The sequence below is a fragment of the Syngnathus acus genome, chromosome 2, assembly GCF_901709675.1.
Source record: "Syngnathus acus chromosome 2, fSynAcu1.2, whole genome shotgun sequence".
NCBI lineage: Eukaryota > Metazoa > Chordata > Actinopteri > Syngnathiformes > Syngnathidae > Syngnathus > Syngnathus acus.
In genome coordinates, this window is record NC_051088.1 from 11,195,080 (window position 1) to 11,216,560 (window position 21,481).

Consider the following 21,481-nt stretch of genomic DNA (forward strand, 5'->3'; position numbering starts at 1 on the left):
CACTGGTCCGCCTACAGGCTCGGCGGGCGCTTGACGCTTCGGGTGGTCAAATGGCGACATCGTGTGGCCAAAGCATGTACAGTAGAGGCCCGGTGACAGGCAGATGCAGGTTGTCTCAGAAGGCCGGAGCAGGAGTGGATGGATGCGTTCGGATTTTTCTTGATTTTCCTGCAATTTTCATTTTATTTGTGAGTCATGAACCTCACCGCACGTCACTGCATATTATACATTTCCAGTGCATGATGTAAATGGCATCGTTACACTCAAATCACACACAGAAAAAATCAGTCTGGAAACAAAATGTTTTTTTGTTTTTTTTTAATTCGAGCAAATTACTAAAATCGGAACAATATTCAGGAGGAGTTATCAAAAAGCTATAATCTCATCATTCCCGTTGAATACTGTAGAAAATAGTATGTACTGCTGCGGAATCACCAATTTATATATAAAAAAAACATCTGCATAGTCGAAGTAAAGACCAACAGAATCCCACAGGAACTGTCCTTGGCTTTTTGACAAGGCAGCATACTTGCAATATGGCCCTTTTTTGTGCATGTATATTTCAACATTTTTGCTTCTCGAAGCAATCAATCTTTGTGTTGCTACATCAATCGAGCGTACCTTTGAATGACGACCATCCTGCTCATGCTCCAACAGAATGACTGCCAACATAATCAACATGTAAACATGTACGGCTGGTGGATCAGTACAGATGTTTGTTTTTTTCTTGTCTCCCAAAACAACCAATAAAGGTTTCACAGACACTGGATACATGCGTAAATAATCGTACGCGGAACGCAAAACTGTTTTCATCGTAAGCATATCATCAGATGCAATATAATTCAGAAAAGTTCAGCAAAGATTATAGATTATGTATGAAGGAGCATTGGATGGCCACAGTGAAAAGAAAAATTGAATAAAATTACAGAAGAGATGCTATGTCATAAGAATAGTCGTAAAATTATGAGAAGAAAATTGTAATATGAGCAATAATGTTGCAGTATTACAAGAAAATATATGACTCGTATGTTAAGACCATTACTTCAAGATTGACTTTTCTCATAACATTGTGAATGCATTCCAATATTAAGATTTATTTTGTTAAAAAAATCATTCTTGCAGCTACCAGATTATGTCTTGAAATTAATGTTTTCTTTTGCGTGTGGCCCAGATTTGCCGCTATAATGTTATTTTTTAAAATGAAATAAATTATAAAGATGTATATGTATGCTGTATATACAAATTATAAGTCATAATATTTACATTTAATTAAGAAACCAAATAATTTGCCATGCATGACGTGTTTGGGAGGGTTACCGACTAGCTAATCGGAGGCACAAACACATGATCATGAGGGTCATTAGTTACAGTGTATGGTTGTGCTTGGAAAGCACACAAAACGGAAGGGGGAGGTCTCAAAAATAGGGAAATGTGAATGAATATTCTTCTGTTTTTGATTCAAATGCTAGAAGTTGGTACATTTTAATCATGTGAAAAGAGTCAGTTTAGTACCTTTGCACAGTGGACGAGAGTAGAAAAATGTAATTGGCACAAATGTTTTTGCTGCAAAATTCTGCTCCTCTCCATCCTGAGATGAACTTTTATCAGTAGCCATTTGTTTAAACTAACTTGAGACAGACTTTGCCTCCAGTCGCAGGGTGTCAGCCACACCCGAAAATAAATTGTTGAAGAAAGCAATTTTTTTTTTTTCTCGCAACTGAACTCATCCCGCTGATGGCGGTCTGTTGATCAGAATTAAAAATGGAAGACGACAAGCCAGTGTTCAACAGGGATTTGAGGAAAACAATGTCAGTGCCACTTTGCAATGTTTATATTGTGTCAACATCGGCAGCTTGAGAAAAGAGGCCAAGTATCCGGGGTGATGCAAAAAAACTGGTGTATGAGCAAAGAGCACGAATGGATCACTCCTTGGCGAGGCAGTCGCTTTGGACAAGACCTGAAGTTGCTGCTGATTGGACTGAAATGTTGCTGCCATTGAGGCCGGTTCGACGTTTTTCACGTGCACGCTGCCTCACAAGTTCTCTCCGGGCTGGTACTGAGGCTCAGTGGAGGTGAAATAATCCTCCAGGAAGCCTTGCAGGTACTCAAAGGTGGGTCTCTCCTCGGGCTCTTTCCTCCAGCATGTCAGCATCAGCTCGTGCATAGATTCCGGGCACTCCGCTGGACACGGCATCCTGTAACCGCGCTCCACCTGGTCCAGAACCTCCCGGTTCACCATACCTGGAAGAGGGCGAGGTAAATTTGGCACCTTTCCGAACACATGATAGGAGAGAAATCTTTTGCTGGCTCAGTCTGCTCTTTCAATTGCTTTAAGCTGTGTTGGGCTTTTTTTCCAACATAACTCAGTGGTACCACTGTTAAGACGAGCAAACACGACCTAAATAAAGATGTCTTGCCTGGATATGGGACTCTTCCTTTGGTGGCCAGTTCGGTCAGCAGGATCCCGAATGACCAAACGTCAGATTTAATGGTGAAGCGACCGTAGTGAGCCGCCTCGGGAGCCGTCCACTTGATGGGGAACTTGGCTCCTGCGCAACAAGTTCACACAGCCATAGCTCACATGAATAAATGAATGCCAGTATCCCCAATGTGGAGATTCAAGATGGAGGTCGAATCCTTGCTGACCTTGTCTGGCTGTGTATTCGTTATCCTCGATGAGGCGAGCCAGGCCAAAATCAGCCACTTTACAAACCAGGTTATCTCCCACTAGGATGTTGGCAGCTCTCAGGTCTCTGTGCACGTAGTTCATCCTCTCCACATAAGCCATCCCTGAAGCAATCTGACCAAGAAGAAGAACCAGATACCAAATCAGAACAGTCCTCCTACAAATGCACGGTTGCAGATGACCACATTGTATCTCGTCATGCATTCTCTAATTGTGTACGATTTGTTACCCGTCACTTGGCACATGACCATTACATTGTCTGTCCTTTGAATGATGATGCAAAAATGACATAAAAAGGCAAGTGACAACTATTTGTGGCTGACATACACTTACATTCATTCACACAATAAAACTGACAAAGGACACAGACAAATAAGGATACGGCTAAATTATTTCCACTGACCTGTGATGCCATGTCAACCAGCTGAGGGAGTCGGAGCAGCTTGCCCATTTCACCTTTGAGGAAATCCAGTAAGCTACCTGTAGACAGGTACACGGAAAGTGACATAGCATTACAACACTGGTTAAGGTTCCCACGTAGTATACAAGTTAGCATTTTGGCAACAGTCATTCAAAATGTTGAATCTGAAGAATAAAATGTTTCTACAAGACAAGCCCAAACCTCAATAAATCTTATATAAAGGTCAGTTACAGACAAGGCAGGAGGCCCATTGCTTTTTTTGTTGTTGCAGGAACTAAAGAGATCAGACGAAGGCAGAAAACTAACTGTGTTATTGTGAAGCATGACGAGACATTGCATAACTAATCAACCAAAATCCACGCAAACCTTTTCCCATGTATTCGGTGACGATGTAGATGGGCTCCTCTGACACCACGGCGTAAAGCTGGACTAGCTTCTCGTGCCTCAGTTTCTTCATGACCTGGGCCTCCTGCAGGAAGGCTTCCGGGGACATAGTGCCAGGTTTCAGAGTCTTGATTGCCACTCGGGTTGTACCGTTCCATGTTCCTGATAGAGGACAAGTTCAAGCAGCCAACTCGTAAAAAGAAATAGGACTGTGACCACCGTGTCAAGTCATTCATTAAGTTACCAGATTTTTTTCATAGTTCTATAGTAAAATCGGGCTGGATGAAAAGCCATGCTTACCCATCCAAACCTCTCCAAAGCAGCCCTGTCCAAGCTTGAGGTCGAGACGAAGGGACTCTCTGGGGATCTCCCAGGCATCTTTGGATAAGCCTTGAGTTTGAGGCTTCAGCACTGGGCAAACGTCTGCCAGACTGTGGCAAAGCCCATCAGCGTGCTCTGGAGACACACGAGACAACAAACAGTGTCAGTGATGGCACACTGGTCACAGGAAGTGACACCAGAATGCCATTAAAATTGATAATGAAGATTGGTTGAACATTTTCACGATGTAATATTAAAAGTCATGAGGATTCAATAATGCTAACTGACTTACTACGATAGTGATTGACAAGCTGCTGCAGAGTGCTAAACTGCGTGCGGGATGTGATGTAAAAGCCGCCACTGTCCAACTTCCTGATCTTGTAGTGTTTCACATTCAGCCCCTTGGTGTTGTCGTAGTCCAGCACAGATAAACAATAGGCACCTGTGCAGAGAAACACGGCACAACAAATATCAAGACTAATAATATTTACAAACACCTCCACTCGTAAAAACAGCCAAATGAAGCAACGCGATGCTGTTGCACCATGTGATACTATGTGACAGGCAGTCATAAAGTATTAAAGCCTTTTCTTGTCAGCCATTTTGGAAATTACATCACTGGTTGCTGCTGTTGCGGCTTTTTTTTATGTGCGCTTTGTACTTCAGAAATGATTGTAGATGTGGTATGGGAGGCATTGGCAAAGCTAGGGGAGGGGGGCACTGGCCTCCCCCTCCTGAATTATGCTTGGACCCCGTCAGGTGCCAGTGCATATAATTAACGTTGGGAATTTTCAGATTTTTATGGGAATTCTTTTCAACATTTCCACATATCCCCCGAACATATAGGAATCTTCATCAGCGTTTTTTTGAAGATTTTTTGTAAGCTTTGTGAGAAAAAAAGGCTTTGTTTTGCGGAAACCCTGGCATATTCTTCAGTACCCCCCAAAGAAATAATCCTAGAGAGAGATAGAGACAGAAAGAAATTGAGAGAGCCATAGTGTGCGTCCACCGTGAATATCACATGCAATGCGGTGTCTATACCACTAGAGGGCAATCTCAATCAAGTGAAACGTCTGAATGACAGCCCACCCCCCAGACCCTGGTAATGCCCCCCACCTTCTTCACATGTATAAAGTGGGCGATAATGGCCCGTGGTTAAACAGGCCTCCTCTCCACACTGACCTAATTCTGTCTGGCTTACCCAGCCAGCCAGCCAGCCAGCCAGCCAGGACCTCCACATTGCTCCTTCTCACAGTCATTTTTCCCCTCTGACTTCCCTAAACTGTCCCTGTTTCTCATTTGAAGCAGGGCCTAATCACCAGAAATAGGACACACACATACATAAACAGCTGAACCCGAAGGGAGAATGCGGCCTATCGGAAGCATCTTTTTCAACATGCCCTACAGGCATCTCATCGGACCTTATCCCATCTGCCCAAGTTAGGCCCGCACAGCTGAGGGGAAAAAAAGCTTTATCACCCTTCTTGTTCAAACATGTCTGGAGAGACGTTTCATGGAATTTAAGCGGATTCGCATAAACCTGAAAAGATCCAAAATAATGCGGCTGTATAAAGAGCTACAACAATTCAATGGTTGGCGTTTTGTTTTTGTCCTTACAAATGAAATGATTGTTTAAATTCTAATTAATCTAACCATTTCCTTACAATGCCTGTTCTCAATAAAGCCCCCTGATGCTCGGTTGGCCAATGTAAGTATTATACTCACTGTAGCTTTGCATTAACATGGTGACCAGTTTAGAGCTGCCAAAATCGGAACAGCTTGTTTAAAGACACACTTGGAGAAATAGGCAGCAAAAAAAAATACTGGTTGGGTGAATTCAATGGTGGGTAGGCAGTTTGGATATCCAAATATAAAAGTAATTACAAACATTTTCTGGACCTGCTGTCAACAAAAAAAATGGTTATGGGAGAGGTGTCACTTTACTTCCTGACCACCGCTGAGAAAGGCATGAAATCCTATCCAATTCTTGACTGTTGGCCAATACATGTGTGAAGCGGGTTCACTCCTACACTACAGTGTCACGTTTTAAATTACCCACGAGGCGTACATTTTTGGGTGGTGGGCAAACTATGACAGGCGTCAAGACACACAGCGTTTAGCTCACCACTTCCTGAAAATTGCAATCTGTGCTAGTGTTGATATTAAAGCTATTAAGTTTCAAATACAATCTATAAATGTCTGTACAGTTAAGCATCCTAACAGACTGTGTTTGACCTTAGCTTCTACTGTATTAAGGTTTAGTTTGTACTGTGAGTTACATTCCTCCGGTTCCAATTGCACATATTGCAAACTCACCTTTGGTGGTTTCGCTTTCTCTCACCAGGAATGTTCCTCTTCTATTCTCCAAACTGAGCAGCAGTCTCTCCGAGTCACGGCGGGTTATCTTGCCAAAATACCACCTGGTTTGGTCGACGAGGGAAAAAACAAAAAGCACAGGAAGAGAGTTGGTTGGTGAAGGCCGAGTGAGTTGGTGTTAAAGATAAGAAGAAGGCAACATCCATGCACACACAATGCCATGACAAGAGCCGCTTACCTGGACTCTGCAGTCAGTGAGAGATGACTGCAGAAGAAGGAAGGCAAAAGGTGAGACAAGGAGACGTTTAAGAAGGTTAGTTAAGCATATCAACACTGAGCATTCCCTCTTGGTGAGAATGAAAGGAGGAAGGAAACGTATTGTACAGACAAATGAATGGGGACACAGTTGCAAAAAGAAATTGTTTGACATGCAAGTATGGAGGATATGATTACTCAATCATAGATTACAAAAAAAGGTTCTTAGGTTCGTGTTCTGAGCTTGTCATAATTGACTAATTAGTTTGACTTTTGATGATGTGACTCCAGTCATGTGGTCCAAGTCCAAGGACCATCCTTCATAATAAGCAAAGCTAGTCAGTAGCCAGGCTTGTCAACGTCTTTCCATTTAGTAAATTATTAACAAAATGCCTTAGTGCTAATGAGAACCAGGTTGACATGCAGGAAATAGAAAAGTGAAGCTAAAACCAAGAGAAAAATGCTATACTCTTCTGCTTGGATGGAGTCGGACGGAGCAACGTAATTGCTGGGAATATATCCGCTCTCTCCGGTGGCCAGGGAGCGTGCCAGCCACCAGTCACCCTCTCTGAAATGACAACACAAGTGACATGAGGTTCAAAAGCACACACAACTTGGACAGTGGGAATATTTGGGATGGTCAAATGGAAATGATTGCGCACTAGCAGGGATGGACATGGTAAACACAGTAGAGCTTTGATCAGTATTCTGTCAGTGTGGAAATGTATCAATCTACTATTTCTTTTGAATCAACAGGTTTAGGTTGCTGGGTCATAACATGCAGAAGCAATTGAGGTGTATTGTACTGGAATACCAATAACCAATTTTCTAGACATAGTTCTAGAAATAGTTGAAGGAAAACAATATGCTTTTAAACATTGTTTCCGTAATGGCTAGTACACAGCTTGAAATATTTGTTATGCTTCGACCATGTTGGGGAAGCCTCAGCATGGTGCAGGTTGGTACGATAGCCCTCAAGGACAAAATGAATACCTCGCAGGACTATTCTAAAAATAACTCACCAGTGAGACGCTCTAAATTTTTTCCAGTTTCTAATTTAAAAAAAATAAATAAATAGTGCCACAATCAAATGAGCTACATCTAACTAGTTTATTAAGTCATGCTTCCATCAGTGTAAAATTGGAAACGACAATATTTAAAAAATAAATTAAAAAAAGCTAGCATACTTTAAACATCAATCTTGTAAGCATGACCAAACCATAGCATTTGTGGAACTAATTTATGGAACGACAATGGGAAGATTATTTACTCCAAAATATTTAGAATAATAAATTTGTCATTTCAGAGGTGTTTATTAAAGTCATAGCCCAAGAAGCAGCTAGTTACAAAACGTTTTTAGCAATGACTTTTTAAATGTACTGTTTTACAAAAAAAGGTAAAGCACACAATTATACTTATTTTACTGAGTTTCTGAACCAATTTTTGAAACCCTGTATAGCTATAAAAAGGTGGATTCAGTTAAGACTTTTTTTTTTTAATTTCATTAGAAAAGGTTTTCATTAAATCACTTAATGATGTGTTGTCCTCTTTTCCATTACAGGTGGTCTAATGCATTAGTTAAACAATGAACATAAAAATCATTGAAAAAATGGATGGAAATTTTTCTAAATGCCCATCCCTAATTTGTACACAATAGGAGAACACGAGCAAACGTGGGTATGACAATGGGACAGGATTGTGTGTGTATGCTTAGCATGATTAGGGAGCAGCCTCTGAAGCTTTGCAGCACTGCAATGAACATCAAAAGTGCTGAAAAGTCTCAGACAAACGTGAGACGAGGGGCGGGGCCAGTGTGGCTTGGACAAATTTATAATGCAAACGTTGAGTAATGCAAGCAAACACGTCAGCAGGCAGCACATTCAGGATGCTTTCACACAGAAAGTTGTCAATCGGGGACTAGGGAGTGAAACAGCGCTAATATACACAAGTTTTATTCCTTGTTGACTTGAACCCATTCACATCTTAAAAGTGGAACTTTGACGTCTATAGCTGTCAATGGCAGTGAATGAGTTAAGAATGAGGTGGAAATTCACTGAGTGCAATTTGCAATCGTTGAATTGGCATGGTATATTGTTCAGTTTGTTTGGTCTGCATTTGGGTTTGGGAAAAATGTACTTGAGTTTAATTAATCCAGAATAAATGGCACTTGTGTGAAAGCACCCTTGAATATAATTCCATTGCAGCTTCACAAACCTGCAGTTCACTTTCCTCCTAGGAAAATGTGATGGATGAAGAAGAGAAATGATGACAAAGGGGTTTGAGGGCGGAAAGAGAAGCGACAGTTATAAGCAGCGGCAGAAAAGCATAGCAGCAAATATGCTAAAACCTTCAATCGGATATTGATAAATCTTGTCATGCTTCAAGGGCCACACACTCTCAATGTGACAACCTCCTAGGTCACTGAGTACAACAATACTCTGAGGAGGAGAATGAGGATCTTAAGAACTCTTGGTTCATTATCATACTTGACCAGATACGGATCCAGGTCTTTTTCTCAAGGGGAACAGATGTAGCAATAATTCACCATTGTACTTAGCGCCACCTTCTAGGTCAACAGATAGATAGTGGCTAAGCAGCACAAGGTTCATTAAACATCTATTGATTCATGAAGCGACCCCACCCCCATTAAAAAGAGCCAGAACCACACAACCTCTTTTGACCACATCAGGAAGCTTCCCAGCAAATGTGAAATCATCAGAAGTTATGTTAAAATAACCTGAAATATTTTCTTGGGAATCAACTTTGTGATGATTTCAGTCACATATTATTTTGCGAAGCCCTCTGAGATGTAACCCCTCCCAAAAAAAAAAACCCCACATTGGCAAAAATGTGACAATATCAATATTCCTTACGTGTTGTTGACTATCTGGAGACGTTCTCCCTTTCTGAATGATAGATCGGAAGCTGTTCGAGACTCGTAGTCATACAATGCCACAAAAGTCGTGACACCTCCTGTGTGGAGAGAAAACTTTTGTGAGTGCGTGACGGGAGTTCCTGAGGATGTGCAATTAACATTGGTCAGCATACCTCACAATAATTCACTTCAGCGAGCAGCCATGAATTAACTTGCATATTTTGCTTTTACTTTGGCCTTGTGTATGTTTCAAAAGGAGTAGCCCATACTTCTCAAAATTAAGATAATGTTAAGCTTTTTCCATATGAACGTTTGAATGTAATTATTTCCTATGGAAACATGAGTTTCAAGATCGATCAAGAACAAACTAATCGATAGCAAAAGAATGAGACTGCAGTTTTGTGCAAAAGTGTCTCACCTGCTAGTGTGTTTCTATTCGAAGAGGAGTTGAGGCTACTGTTGTCCACGCCACCGAACAAGGCCAGTTCGGCCTTATTACTCATGGAGTGGTTGCCACCGAGGCCGCCGTCCACAGTCCGACTGGGAGTTAAGGACTGGTGGACGGAGTTCAGGTGGTGGCCACCAAGCCCTCCCCCGGAGCTGAGGTTGGCATCGAGACTGATGGTGCGTGGAGCTGCCTCCTTGGGTTTACTTTTGGATCCCCCCATTGTGAGGACTAGAGGGCATTGAAGGACAGGAGATGGAGGGGAAATGAGGTGATGATTGTAGCCACTATACAATACAATTATAATGAGTTGTCTCCATCAAAGTTTCTCATCCGGACCCATATTTTTAAGTGGTGACCCATTTTAACAGAAGTACATTTATTTTTCAATAGTCTTTGACATAGAAATAGATGTGCAAATTACAATATACAACATAAAATTATTAAGCATGAGGAAGAACAAGATTACCTGGTGTCGAAATAATTAAATAAATTTATCAGATGCCAAAACTACAAACTCCAGACAATTTTCTGGGCTGCATAAAGACAACACTAACAAAAACCTGTTTGCCATAAAATACAAAAGTCTTCAATTGACACTTGAGTATGTTCCAAAACAAAGTTCCAGAGAGGGGCTGAGGACATAGGACATTGGCTACATACCAAACATCAGCTGCTGCTCCTCACATTTGACACACGTGAGTGCACGCGCATACACACACACACACACACACACACACACACACACACACACACACACACACACGTGTGCACATGCAACTCACCAACTCAAATGATCCGTCCATTTTTTTCTACTGCTTATTGTATACTGCTTCCGACACGGAAGCCAGAGTGAACCGTTACACAAGCAGTGAGTCGATTGAAATAATTGATTATATTATTTACAAGACTGCAGGGGAAACAATAATAACCACAATACCACTCAGTACAACAAAGACCTTCACCAAGGCCAACTTATTAGGTTGATCACAATTGAATGACATGCTTTTCCAGTATAAGCTTCTGTTTTTCAATTTGTGGGCTGAAATAACGACAACACTGAATTATGTTGCCCTAAATTCATTTATTGGAGTGAAGGTCGACAGATAACGCTGGCTAATAAATGCAGAACTTGAAAGGTTAATATGAAGAACAGACAGCGGAGCAACGGTCCGTTTTGGATCAGTGCATCTTTTTTCTTCCCATTATGCTTTATATAGCGCTCGTGACGGGGCTGTAATCACAGCTTAGTGTGGGAATATGATTACACTAAGCCAAAGCAGCGCTATGGTTGACGGATATAACCACAGGGGGTCTGCTATGAAAAGCTAATTTTCAGAGAAGGCTGATTTGGGAGCTATAGTGACAAGTTGGCAGGGGTCAGAGTGCCCACAGGGAGCGCCAAGATGCTCAGCCTGCCGAGCACTCCGTGCATTTTCATTTCATTGCCATGTCTGCCTCACTCAAGAGGAGCTTGTACTCCATGACCAGAAGTCAGAGTCGTGCAAACATGCATGTTTTTGGAATGTGGAAGGAATCTGCAGTATCTGAAGAAAACCCACGTAAGCATAAAGGCCGTCATGTTAACCAAGACTACGTCACACTAACCCGCTAACATTTTCAAGCGAAGCAATTTTAACAATAAAACACTTGCCTTGCTTAGAAAAAGTTTTCTAATTGCTTCACGGAATATGTCATTACAATTTCTATTATTTTCTATAGGAAAAACTCCAAATTCACAGAATGCCATTTCAGTTGACTGCAGAAGACACACACAAATCCTATCGCTTGAGGGTTTCCTGGCTTTGAAAAGCATGCAGGAACAGGAAATAAATGGAGACGGGCAATATTGCGTTTGGACAGAACGGAAGCATGTGTGTTAGCGTATGTTAGCTAATAACGTTAGCCTCATTTAGGGCTAATAGATTCTACAACAGAGGGAGGCTGGGCTGCATAAAAATCCCTGTGGCAAGGCGGGGGCATGTGCTTGCTCGCTTGGGGAGGGGTTTGCTTAATTATGCATACGGATTGGCAAAGAGCTTCAAATCCTTGGAGTCTTCAGGGACTTTGGTTGAATACCAAAAGCAGTCTTTCAGTCATGCTGCTGGGGCTCTTCCCGTACAAATGCTTTACTTAACCTGGGACTGAAAAAAAAATGTTACTTCTTCTGTCATTAGAATAGGAGCAGTGTTGTGATCCTCATCGGTTGAAAATTCACAGCCCTTATCATCAGTTCATATTTGTCTGATCTTAGTGATGAAGACGACATGGCTCTTCTTCAATTTTTCTTTTCATCTCATTCGTTTCATCTATCAGGACGTCAAAATTGGTCAAACTTGCTTCAGATGTTTTTTTATTTTGTATGCAGACTTGATGAGAAGATATTCCCCGCTGTGAGGATGAAACAAAGTCAAGTCAGACTGACGGATGGTGAAACTCGTGAAGAAGCGAGTTCAGGCTTGTGCGCTGAGACCAAAACCACAACAGTATTCTTCATTTCTACCAGCGTTGCGGGTACCCTGAACATTGACTGCGACAGTTAAATCACTGAAGCCCAAATTAACCAAAACAAGCATCAACTTTTTTTCTTTATTTATTTATTGAAGACTGAAACAAAACATTTTTAACACAAATTTTGATTATTGATTAATTTACAGCATTTGGTATTTTGTTGGGTTTTGTTGTGCAGTATGCAGTTTTCAGCACATACTGATTAACTGTACAGCAATATAAAAAGAAATGATTCACTCAAAAACCTGTTATTCTTTTTAGGGTACTGCCTAAAGTTACACGTTTATGTGAAAATAAACACGAGTACATTTTTTAGTACATTTCCTCACCTATTATTTTGTACTATTAAAATAGCAGAAATAATCCAAATTAAAATGTCAGTCACAGTTGAGGCTCATTTGATAAAAACTGGGCTCATAACAAAAAGAAACGGAAAAAACAAAAAACAAAACAGAAGCGCAGAGATGCAGCCGTTATGGAAGTCCCATTCTTGCTTTAAGTCAAACAAACAAATGAGCTTCCTCTAATGGTTAAATGAAGCGGCAGTTGAAGTGAAGATAACACTCTGGTTTCAACGCATTTATTTACATAAGCGCACATCATAGGTGGACTGGCCGAAGTGAAACCAACAAACCAGTTTGTCAGCTTGTTCCTGTGGTCAAAATGCAAACTGACGCGTTTATGTTTGCCTTTGAATCGTTGCTTCCAGGGGAGACGGATGTGGTCCTTTTTAGCATTTCTCTGTGGCAGTGCTCTGCAAACGGCTTGCCGAGTCATGGGGGTTCACAGATTACAACGTCTGTGGCTTGTGATCCTTATGTCGACCCACTTGTATGCATTCCTTCATTTTTGATACCCTCCGTCATGTAATTACAACACTACCAGGTCATTCCTGGGTCAGCACCAGCAATTTGCCACATGATCCAAACGCTCTTGTTTACATTCTGATCGTCACCATCTTTTTCCTTAGCATACTGGCTAAACCCCGTGACGGCGTTCCATCGGGGCCTGCCAACAAACACTACTATCTTTGCAATGACAAAACTGGAAAGACCAGTCTGATCGCTGCGAGAACTCTCGATCCTGTTTCAGCTAATAATGAACGCACCCTAGCAATGGTCCAAGTTAAATGTCAGCATGTTCGCTTATTCTCCTCCTTGAACTCAGCTGTTTGCACAACTAACATTGACAGTACACCCAACAGCTTTTGCTATCGCCTGTGCCGCCAACTGAGGTAAAGTAGTGTGTGTCAAGTGATCTTTTTGGTACACAGCCTCTTCAAGCGTGTTGTGCATTCACTACTTTAACATACTTTTCAAAATGAGAACAATTGGGTTGGTCTGACTGAAAACGGGTATATAGTTAGAATTACTGATACATTCAATTGCTCCTTCCTCACTGCACAGTGCTGTCTCAGTGACTACTTGTTTTACCACAACTCATTTACAATAGTAGTAGTGAGTAAATACAAACACCAAACTAGACAGAAGGCATCACTTGAAACCATCCATCCATTTTCTGAACCGCTTAGTCCCCACGGGGGTCGCGGGTGTGCTGGAGTTAGCATATGTATTGTATTGTGTATCCAAACGCACCAACGATTTGGGAAAAGGGATTTTAGGTGCGAGTACAAACGTTACTTTTATAGGTCTTGGTTTCCGTAAAATAAATGCGACTAATACTCTGAACTCTGAAGCATAGGTGTCAAACTCAAGGCCCGGGGGCCAGATGCGGGCCACCACATCATTTTATGTGGCCCGCAAAGACAAATTTTGCAACGACTTTGTCATTACTACAATTACAAATTGTCTTCACTTTTTAAAGAGAGCTATTGCTAGCAATTTTTTATTACCGTTCTTCTTTTTAAACTAAACAGTTTTTACGAGTCTCTGATTTCAAAACTAGTTATTCATCAGTTTGTTGTGTAGCCTATACTGTATGTATATAGAAGACATTGACAGTCATAATGGCCCTCCGAGGGAAACTATGACTACAATGCGGCCCGTGACAAAAATGAGTTTGACACCCCTGCTCTGGAGTGAGTCATGAATGTTTTTATCTTCTTCATAAAGCATTTTCTGACTGGTGCGACTAGGCAGGCTGTAATTTGTTCACGACTTCCCAGTTCAATTTAGTTCATTAGTGCATATCATTCAGGATGTGGCGGATTTGAACGTGCTCCACAATGTTTGACTACAAACTCGACTATAAGAAGCTGGTGCAACACAAACAACAGGTAGTTTGCATGTTAAGTCAAGCTTTGAGCTAAATCCAGCTGTGTTACCAGTTTCCCTTTCTTGTTGATATATTTTGAAAAATGCTAAACTGTTTTGAGACTTCACATGGTTGACCAAAGCGGCTGAAAAGAGCCATAGCGTCACCCTAAGGTAGTGGGAGCAGACGCACTTCGGCCAATAAGCCAATCATAGTGGGACAATTCGCACAAATAAATGCCCACAGTGCTAAAGCGCTAGCTTGACTCTTAAAAGACTCTTAATACATGCCCCGACTGGAGGATTTTGCTGAGTCCTGAGCATGAGTCCCAACCACAAAGCCAACAGTGCCACCCCGACGTCATGGACCGATACCGGCTTGGGCCGGAGGTAAAGTCAATATTTACAGCTCCAAGCACAAATGAACATCCCTGCAGTTGCCATGGACGCAATTCCTAGCATTCCGCAAATCGACACGCAGCACCGATGAATGATGCCATCTCATGTAAAGAGGAATGAGTTTCTGGAAAGTGAACGATGGTGAGACCACCTGGACAAATTACATTCAGTGTGATGCCTTCGTCAATCGCCAGAGCACAAACATTCCTGAGTGACATTCCAGCCTCTCAGGAGCCGGCAGTGTTTGGGCTTCCACTATAGGATCATGGTCATGTGGGTGGATTTTTTTTGTTCCAAGTGAACTATGTTCAAACCACCTTTTGTTTGCCAAACGTCACCACTAAGCTGACCTTCAAATCATATAACATCGTTGGGCTGGTGGCAGCAGCAGCTGTCTTGAAGCTTACGGAAGAATTCTATGTCCACTTCCAAACAACAAACACTGCTGGCACCAACTGCAAATTCATGGATTTAACCCACCCCCGCACATCCCACGCTTCTTAATCCAAGTATGACATACATTAAATTATTTTGGATTTCAGGCTCAGAACATATCCAGGCCATTTTAGAAAATGTTATTTTTTGCTTTTGCAAGGGGGAGCAGTGAAATGCTATTTAAATGTATGCTCTTTGCAAGCGGCATTATTAACTGTAATTTCATTTTGGAGAAATGCCTTCATGACCTCAGCCCAGGTACACGCTATACGTGCGGTGGGAGGGGGTCCAAACATGCTGGATCAACCCAAACTGCAAACATGTTCAGATATGTGAGCCAGGTGTGCATGTGCTGTGACATTCCCCAGTATGGTGCAGCAGCGACATGAAGCACAGTCATCATTCAGGAATGCCGAGGCGAGTTTAAACTTAACGCCTGCTCGTACGGCCCACGGCAGGAATGCGCAGAAAGCAGGTATGGTGTCTGTCAGCTCACCGTGTGTGGAGAGCCACGCAGGTTAGCTGTTTATGATGCAATCGCTTCGCAGAGGGACCAAGGAAAGTTTGAAGCCTGATCTGCTCATCGATGATACAGTACTGACGTTTGGGGCCACTGTTAATTATTTGTGTTATTTGTCCATATGTGTGTTAAAAGAATGGACGCTTCCTTTACATGCTAAAAACAAATTCCTGAATTTGGCCCGACACAAATTTCAAATAAAACTGATTTTGCATTATTTTTCTCCCGATGCTATTTAGTGTTAAAAAAAAGAAAGCTGATGTTTGTGTCTTCAGTGACTTCAGTTTTCACCACACATACGTATATACTACATTTCCCAGGTACCAGACCAGAATTGAATATTGCTCAGTTTTACAAAATGCAGGCAAAAACACAAGGTTGAGCCTCTTGCCTTACAATATTATGCAAATGCAACCAGTGCTGTTTACAAAAAATCATTTGGAGAAAAACTGAGGGATAAAACTGTGTCAGGATTTCTCAAAAACAAATTGTGACCCGTCATTCCCAGCTACAATTTGGACCGAGAAGGGGATTCAATTCTTATTATTTTTCTGTACATGTTATCCTTCTTCATTTCCATACGGGATTTCACCTTATCGCCTTCTAAACGGTTCCTTTGTTTTAGCAAGTCTCCATTTCAATATTCAAACCAGCAGACAGAATGAGATTTGAAGTTTGGTGGAGTTTCCAGTAAAGCAATTTAAGTTTTATCTAAGTTTAGAAATGTTCTGTTCTACACAACAGCACTCCATATGCGCAAATAAATTGAGTACCAACGGTCAGCATAGACTACATAACACTGCACGGGTGAAGGCGGATGCACAGCCTCATGCATGAACATGTCATCATCCTGACCTAGCTTGTCCAGCTGCGCTGCCACAAAGCGACACAGAGGCATCTTTCTTCATGCTAAACACGCCTTTTCCTGTCACGAAGCCACACAGAGCGATGGGAACCAAGGTGATAGCTTTGCCACAGAGGGTGGATTGAGCGGAGATGAGTGGCCTCTGTCACTCTGGCTCATTCCCAACGCTGCGGGACAGGAAGTGGCCAGGGATACTGGGATAGACACAAGTCCTCCACTGTTGTCTCCATCAAACATCTATCAGATAGTCCATTCAAATTGATGCCAGAGCTACTGACTTGACTGTGGTTTGGGATCGCCCATCTTCTTTGTGGTGTGGCATTCAGGTAGTGAGAAAGAGAAACGCAACCTTTGCAATCAAGCCTGAAGTTGACTCAATTTGCAGAATAAGTGTCTCTGATTTGTTCCCCCATAGTCCATACAAGAATTGATACATCAATTCATCATACAATTCCTAATCGCCAAACAAGCCTATTGACAGCTTTTATGGAAATCAAGCGGGCCTGTAAATGGCGGGAGTAATCATGTGAATACAAGAAAAACGGCAAGAAGAAACATCTGTATAAACAACAAAAGTAGGCCACCAACACATCAACAGAAGCAAGTTTGAGTGGATGGGAGAGGTGTGAACAGGTGCTGTTGGTGACCCCATGACCGGCCGCTAAGTAGCACCAAAACTGGGACAGAACGTCACAGAAAAAAATAAGAAGCTCCCCATTAGTGAGACAGCGAGATCGACGTATTAGGCACTGGGGAAAAAAACAATATTGTGTTTCGAGCTGTTTAGAGTTGGTCTGCCTTCTCTCCTCCAACAAACAAGCTTCCTCTAGTTTATAACATCAGAACATTTACAATATATCCTCCACAAACTCAGAGCCAATTAATCCTCATTTGATCGAAAGGAAAGTGGGACATTGGCAGGATCAAATGTTGATCTCAGCAAGCTGTCGGCTACAGTGTGCTCACTTCAGAACCGTTACATCCACAGGGGAAACAACAGCAAAGTAGTCTCGCTTTAAACTGACCTTGACTTGAACATATTGCACGTTTCCCGTTTTACGTCTGCTTCTTTTCATTTGAACATACTTCGCCATTGCGATTGCATTTTGATCAGGCTTTTTCTACTTAAAAGATTTTATTCTTACCATTGGGGTATCAGTATCATGTAATGATATTCAAAGCACACGGTTTGATGTCACGGTACGATAACTGTTGCAATACTGAAATAAGCCTATTGTAAGCCTCTTGTACAAGAGTGAAACATTTCTCTGATTGCAATCTTATATTAGTCTATCATCACTGGTAAATATTGTATGTTTTTATATTGCTTATTCTAATACTCATTTGTAAGACTGCCATGAATTGTTTCAGTTTAGATGATCAGATAAATGTCACACACACACTTATTTATTTATTTATTTATTCATTCATTCATTAACATGCTTAACCAATCACTGAGTGCATTATGAACTACGACTAATGAACGCTTCCCTCAAATTGTTTACTATTTAATTGCTGGGCCCATTCAAGGAACTCTAGTTGCTAACCAAAACAGCAGCTGTCCATGTCCAGTGTGGTTGATGGTTTTGTTACGTAAATATAGTCCCGACAATGGTGTGCAATATGACATCGTCCAGCATTAGAACAAGTCTCTGCCTGGCCAACCCTAAATGATTTCGTTTCCGCTTCTCTGAGTAGGCGCACAAAGGCAATTTTGAAAGTGGAAGTGACTCGTCCTGTAGCCGCAGGGCCCGGATGGCTGCGGAAACAAGTGGCACATTGATGCCAGGCAGGCCCAGCGTATCACTTCGACGGGCAGGCCGAGCCGCGAGGAGTCGGAACAAAAGGCTCCAGTCCAAAGCCATGCTGCCAATTAGCAGGAATTTCAGACCCGAGAACCCCTTCCCACCGATCTCCTTTCGAGGCTTTTCGCTGCATGCCATTCATCGGATTCCAAGGAGCATTAGGAAAGACTGACATATGTGAATGGTGAAGAATCTCACAGTACATTGAGAAACGCTCAATGCAACATTTGGGGACATGCTGTTTTCCTGTTGCCAGAAATCCCTAATTCTGTCAGAAAATACAAAAATAACTACCAACATAATCTGTGGGGATTAGTCTAATGCACTACTGAAACGCAGATGGACGCGTGCTTGCATGATGACTGAAAATGTATTGATGCTTCTCTGATACGAGTCACAGAAAAAAGAAAAAAAAAAAGGGTCACATTTCCGAGAGGATTACCGAGGGAAGAACAAGTCCGACTTTTCAGGGCGGGTCAACTTCAGAAAGATTTTCAAATACATTGGACGTTCCGAAGTCACTAAACCAGGTTGGCTCATTGAGGACGTGCACGCCAACTGTCGGGACCGCCCTTCCACAAATTACAGGGCGCACCATTGCACCAACGATGTCTGGGCAAAACGCTTTGTTTTCCATTAACGCCACATTAGAGGCAATACTTTAACCATGGAGTCACGCTTCATGGAAGAGACTAATCGTGGCCGCATGACAACTCTGTACGAATGGTTTAGGAAAGGAAAAACGTGCTAGGAATGATTTGAAGCAGCCTCTCCCAAACTTCTAGGCATGAAAATGTATAAAAAAGAAAGCGCACCGAGGAAAGAAAATAGAAAGACTTGAGTTTGAATGGGAACATATGTTAAGCGTTTGTCTGTGGGGTTTAGTTTTGTCCATTTGCGATGTCAGAGGTCAACACATTGGCCGAATTGAAAAGGGAAGGTTTGTTGTTTCACATGAAACTCAAGCAGATCCCAACGCTAGTTGTTCAGTTTTGGGAACCCCCCCCCCACACTCCCATACAAACATGCATGTACAGTAAATAAAAACAAACCTAATACAGGATAAAACTGCTACTTTAATTTGAGTCTGCTTATGTCAGTTAAACTTGTTCTTTTATATCGGCTTTGAACATGTTCCTTCTTTGGGTAAAAGCCGAACAAAAAAGCCACACAAAAAACAAAGGCGAGCCACAAAATACAAAGGTGTTAATGCAAAATACGTCATTTACTCTTTGAATCTCACAAGTGAAGAGTGTAGTTTTGCAGTAATGCGATAATTTACGTAAATAACTGGACTAAAACATACTAGCCCATTAGAATATATACAATACAATACCACTGTCACATGGAAAACCAGTAAGTCCGGCGGTGATTGAGCGTGCCACAAAGTGATGCGCGATGACGTGTTCGTTACGTAACACCGAAACGTCGTAACTCAACCGAGTACCCCCCTGCGCGGGGATGGTGGAAATCAATCCAGTGTGTGGTATATGAGAAATAAAACGCATCACGTTTGGTATAATATAGTCCATATAAGATCTAAACAGGTTGTTAAGTGTAGCAAATTGTTTTCGTATTTATTTTTTATTTGACGCAGTGACTAGCCAGTTAAATGACAAGCGCAAGTTTACTCACCCAACCCACTCGTGGAGGTATGCGGTGGTCTCTCCTGGTTCCGGTCACGTCTTCAAGTCAAAACATTAAAGTACACGTAGGAAAAAGGGTGAAAAAGAGACCCCAAAACGCCCTACCTCCTCAAATTTGGCTTTTTTTTAAAAAGAGGGGCTGAGTGGAGGGTGGGCGAACAATAACAGCCACACTCCGTCTGCCACGATTGAAAGTCGAAAAGGGGACGCCGGTGATCCGAGGTCATACCGCGGGGATGCTCCCAATTGGCGCGAACATGTTCACGCGGCAAAAGAATAATAAAAACGTCCCCCACAAAATGTTGCTTTCATGCATGGATATGCGACCGTATCAGCCCAAGAAGTGTTAGTTCCGTTCAAAACACCGGGATGTGTCAGAGGCATAGGCAGGGGGAGAGGGGGCGTGGCCTTAGCAGACTGGCGAACATTGATTGGTTGACCCTCTCATACACAAATTAACCCCTGATCGCGTTTAACGATGGTCTGCGGAGATCCTGCAGGCCAAATTACGATGATGGCGATAAAATTAAATTAAATTTGAAACATTTTGAATGCTTTTCGTTGTTTAATATATTAATTTCATTGGACAAAATATTTTTAAATGTCCAATACTATTATATATATTATCCTACATTTGGTTAAAATGAAAATAAAGATAAAAAAAAAACCTTACATTTACTCAATTGATCTACAACTGTGTTTACTTTTAATAGTACATAATATAATCTTGTACAGCACTGCCATCTTCTGTTCAGTGGCATTACATCTACAGCCCTTAGATCTGTTTTTGAGCTCAGTACTGTCAGAAATGGGTATTTAAATATAGATTTGACACAGGCTTCAATTCTAAGGCTTCCATTGTCATGACTATGCCGTATGTAGGCGTCAAGTTTCATTTGTTTTAGTTCCTACGTTCCCTGAAACGTGGTTCCAAGCCTTCCAGTTCAGCTGTCACTCGTGATTCCACGCCCCGCTCAGCTAGTGCCACGCCCCCACACCAGATTCGGGTCAAAAGTATCCAACTCGCAAAGCTTTGAACCTGAAAAAAACTAGGCGAATCTGAAAAAACAAGAGTTGAACCTGAATAAAAAAGGTGAATCTGAAAATATATAACATGCAACTGAAAAAAAGAAGACCTCAAATCTTGAAAAATAAATTGCGGTGAAACCTGACAATAAATAGTTTATCCATATAAAAAACAAGCAAGTATTTTTATTTTGAATGCATTATTTTATTTTTCAAGTTTTAAGCTCGCCTCTCACCGTGAGTCGTCACCTTATCGTGGTGGAGGGGTTTGCGTGCCCCTATGATCCTAGGAGCCATGTTGTCTGGGGCTTCATGCCCCTGGTAGGGTCACCCATGGCAAACGGGTCCTAGGTGAGGG

General features: G+C 41.9%; 1 protein-coding gene across 4 annotated transcripts; it reads right to left on the reverse strand.

Annotated features, from left to right (window-relative positions):
- Window positions 1-515: 515 nt before the first annotated feature.
- On the reverse strand, window positions 516-20,474 carry src (v-src avian sarcoma (Schmidt-Ruppin A-2) viral oncogene homolog). 4 transcript variants are annotated; one of them, XM_037273645.1, is made up of 14 exons: window positions 20,087-20,474; window positions 9,677-9,934; window positions 9,257-9,356; window positions 8,598-8,615; window positions 6,853-6,951; window positions 6,367-6,393; window positions 6,129-6,232; window positions 4,105-4,254; window positions 3,792-3,947; window positions 3,474-3,653; window positions 3,090-3,166; window positions 2,647-2,800; window positions 2,418-2,549; window positions 516-2,241 (listed from the first exon to the last, which is right to left on the reverse strand). In XM_037273645.1, exons 2-14 carry the CDS (start codon window positions 9,924-9,926, stop codon window positions 2,033-2,035), a joined length of 1,656 nt encoding a protein of 551 aa, XP_037129540.1. In that variant the 5' UTR covers window positions 9,927-9,934; window positions 20,087-20,474; the 3' UTR covers window positions 516-2,032. The 4 variants fall into 4 exon arrangements, with proteins under 4 accessions (XP_037129540.1, XP_037129548.1, XP_037129557.1 ...); XM_037273653.1 differs by lacking the exon at window positions 8,598-8,615; XM_037273662.1 differs by lacking the exon at window positions 6,367-6,393.
- Between the last annotated feature and the right edge of the window lie 1,007 nt (window positions 20,475-21,481).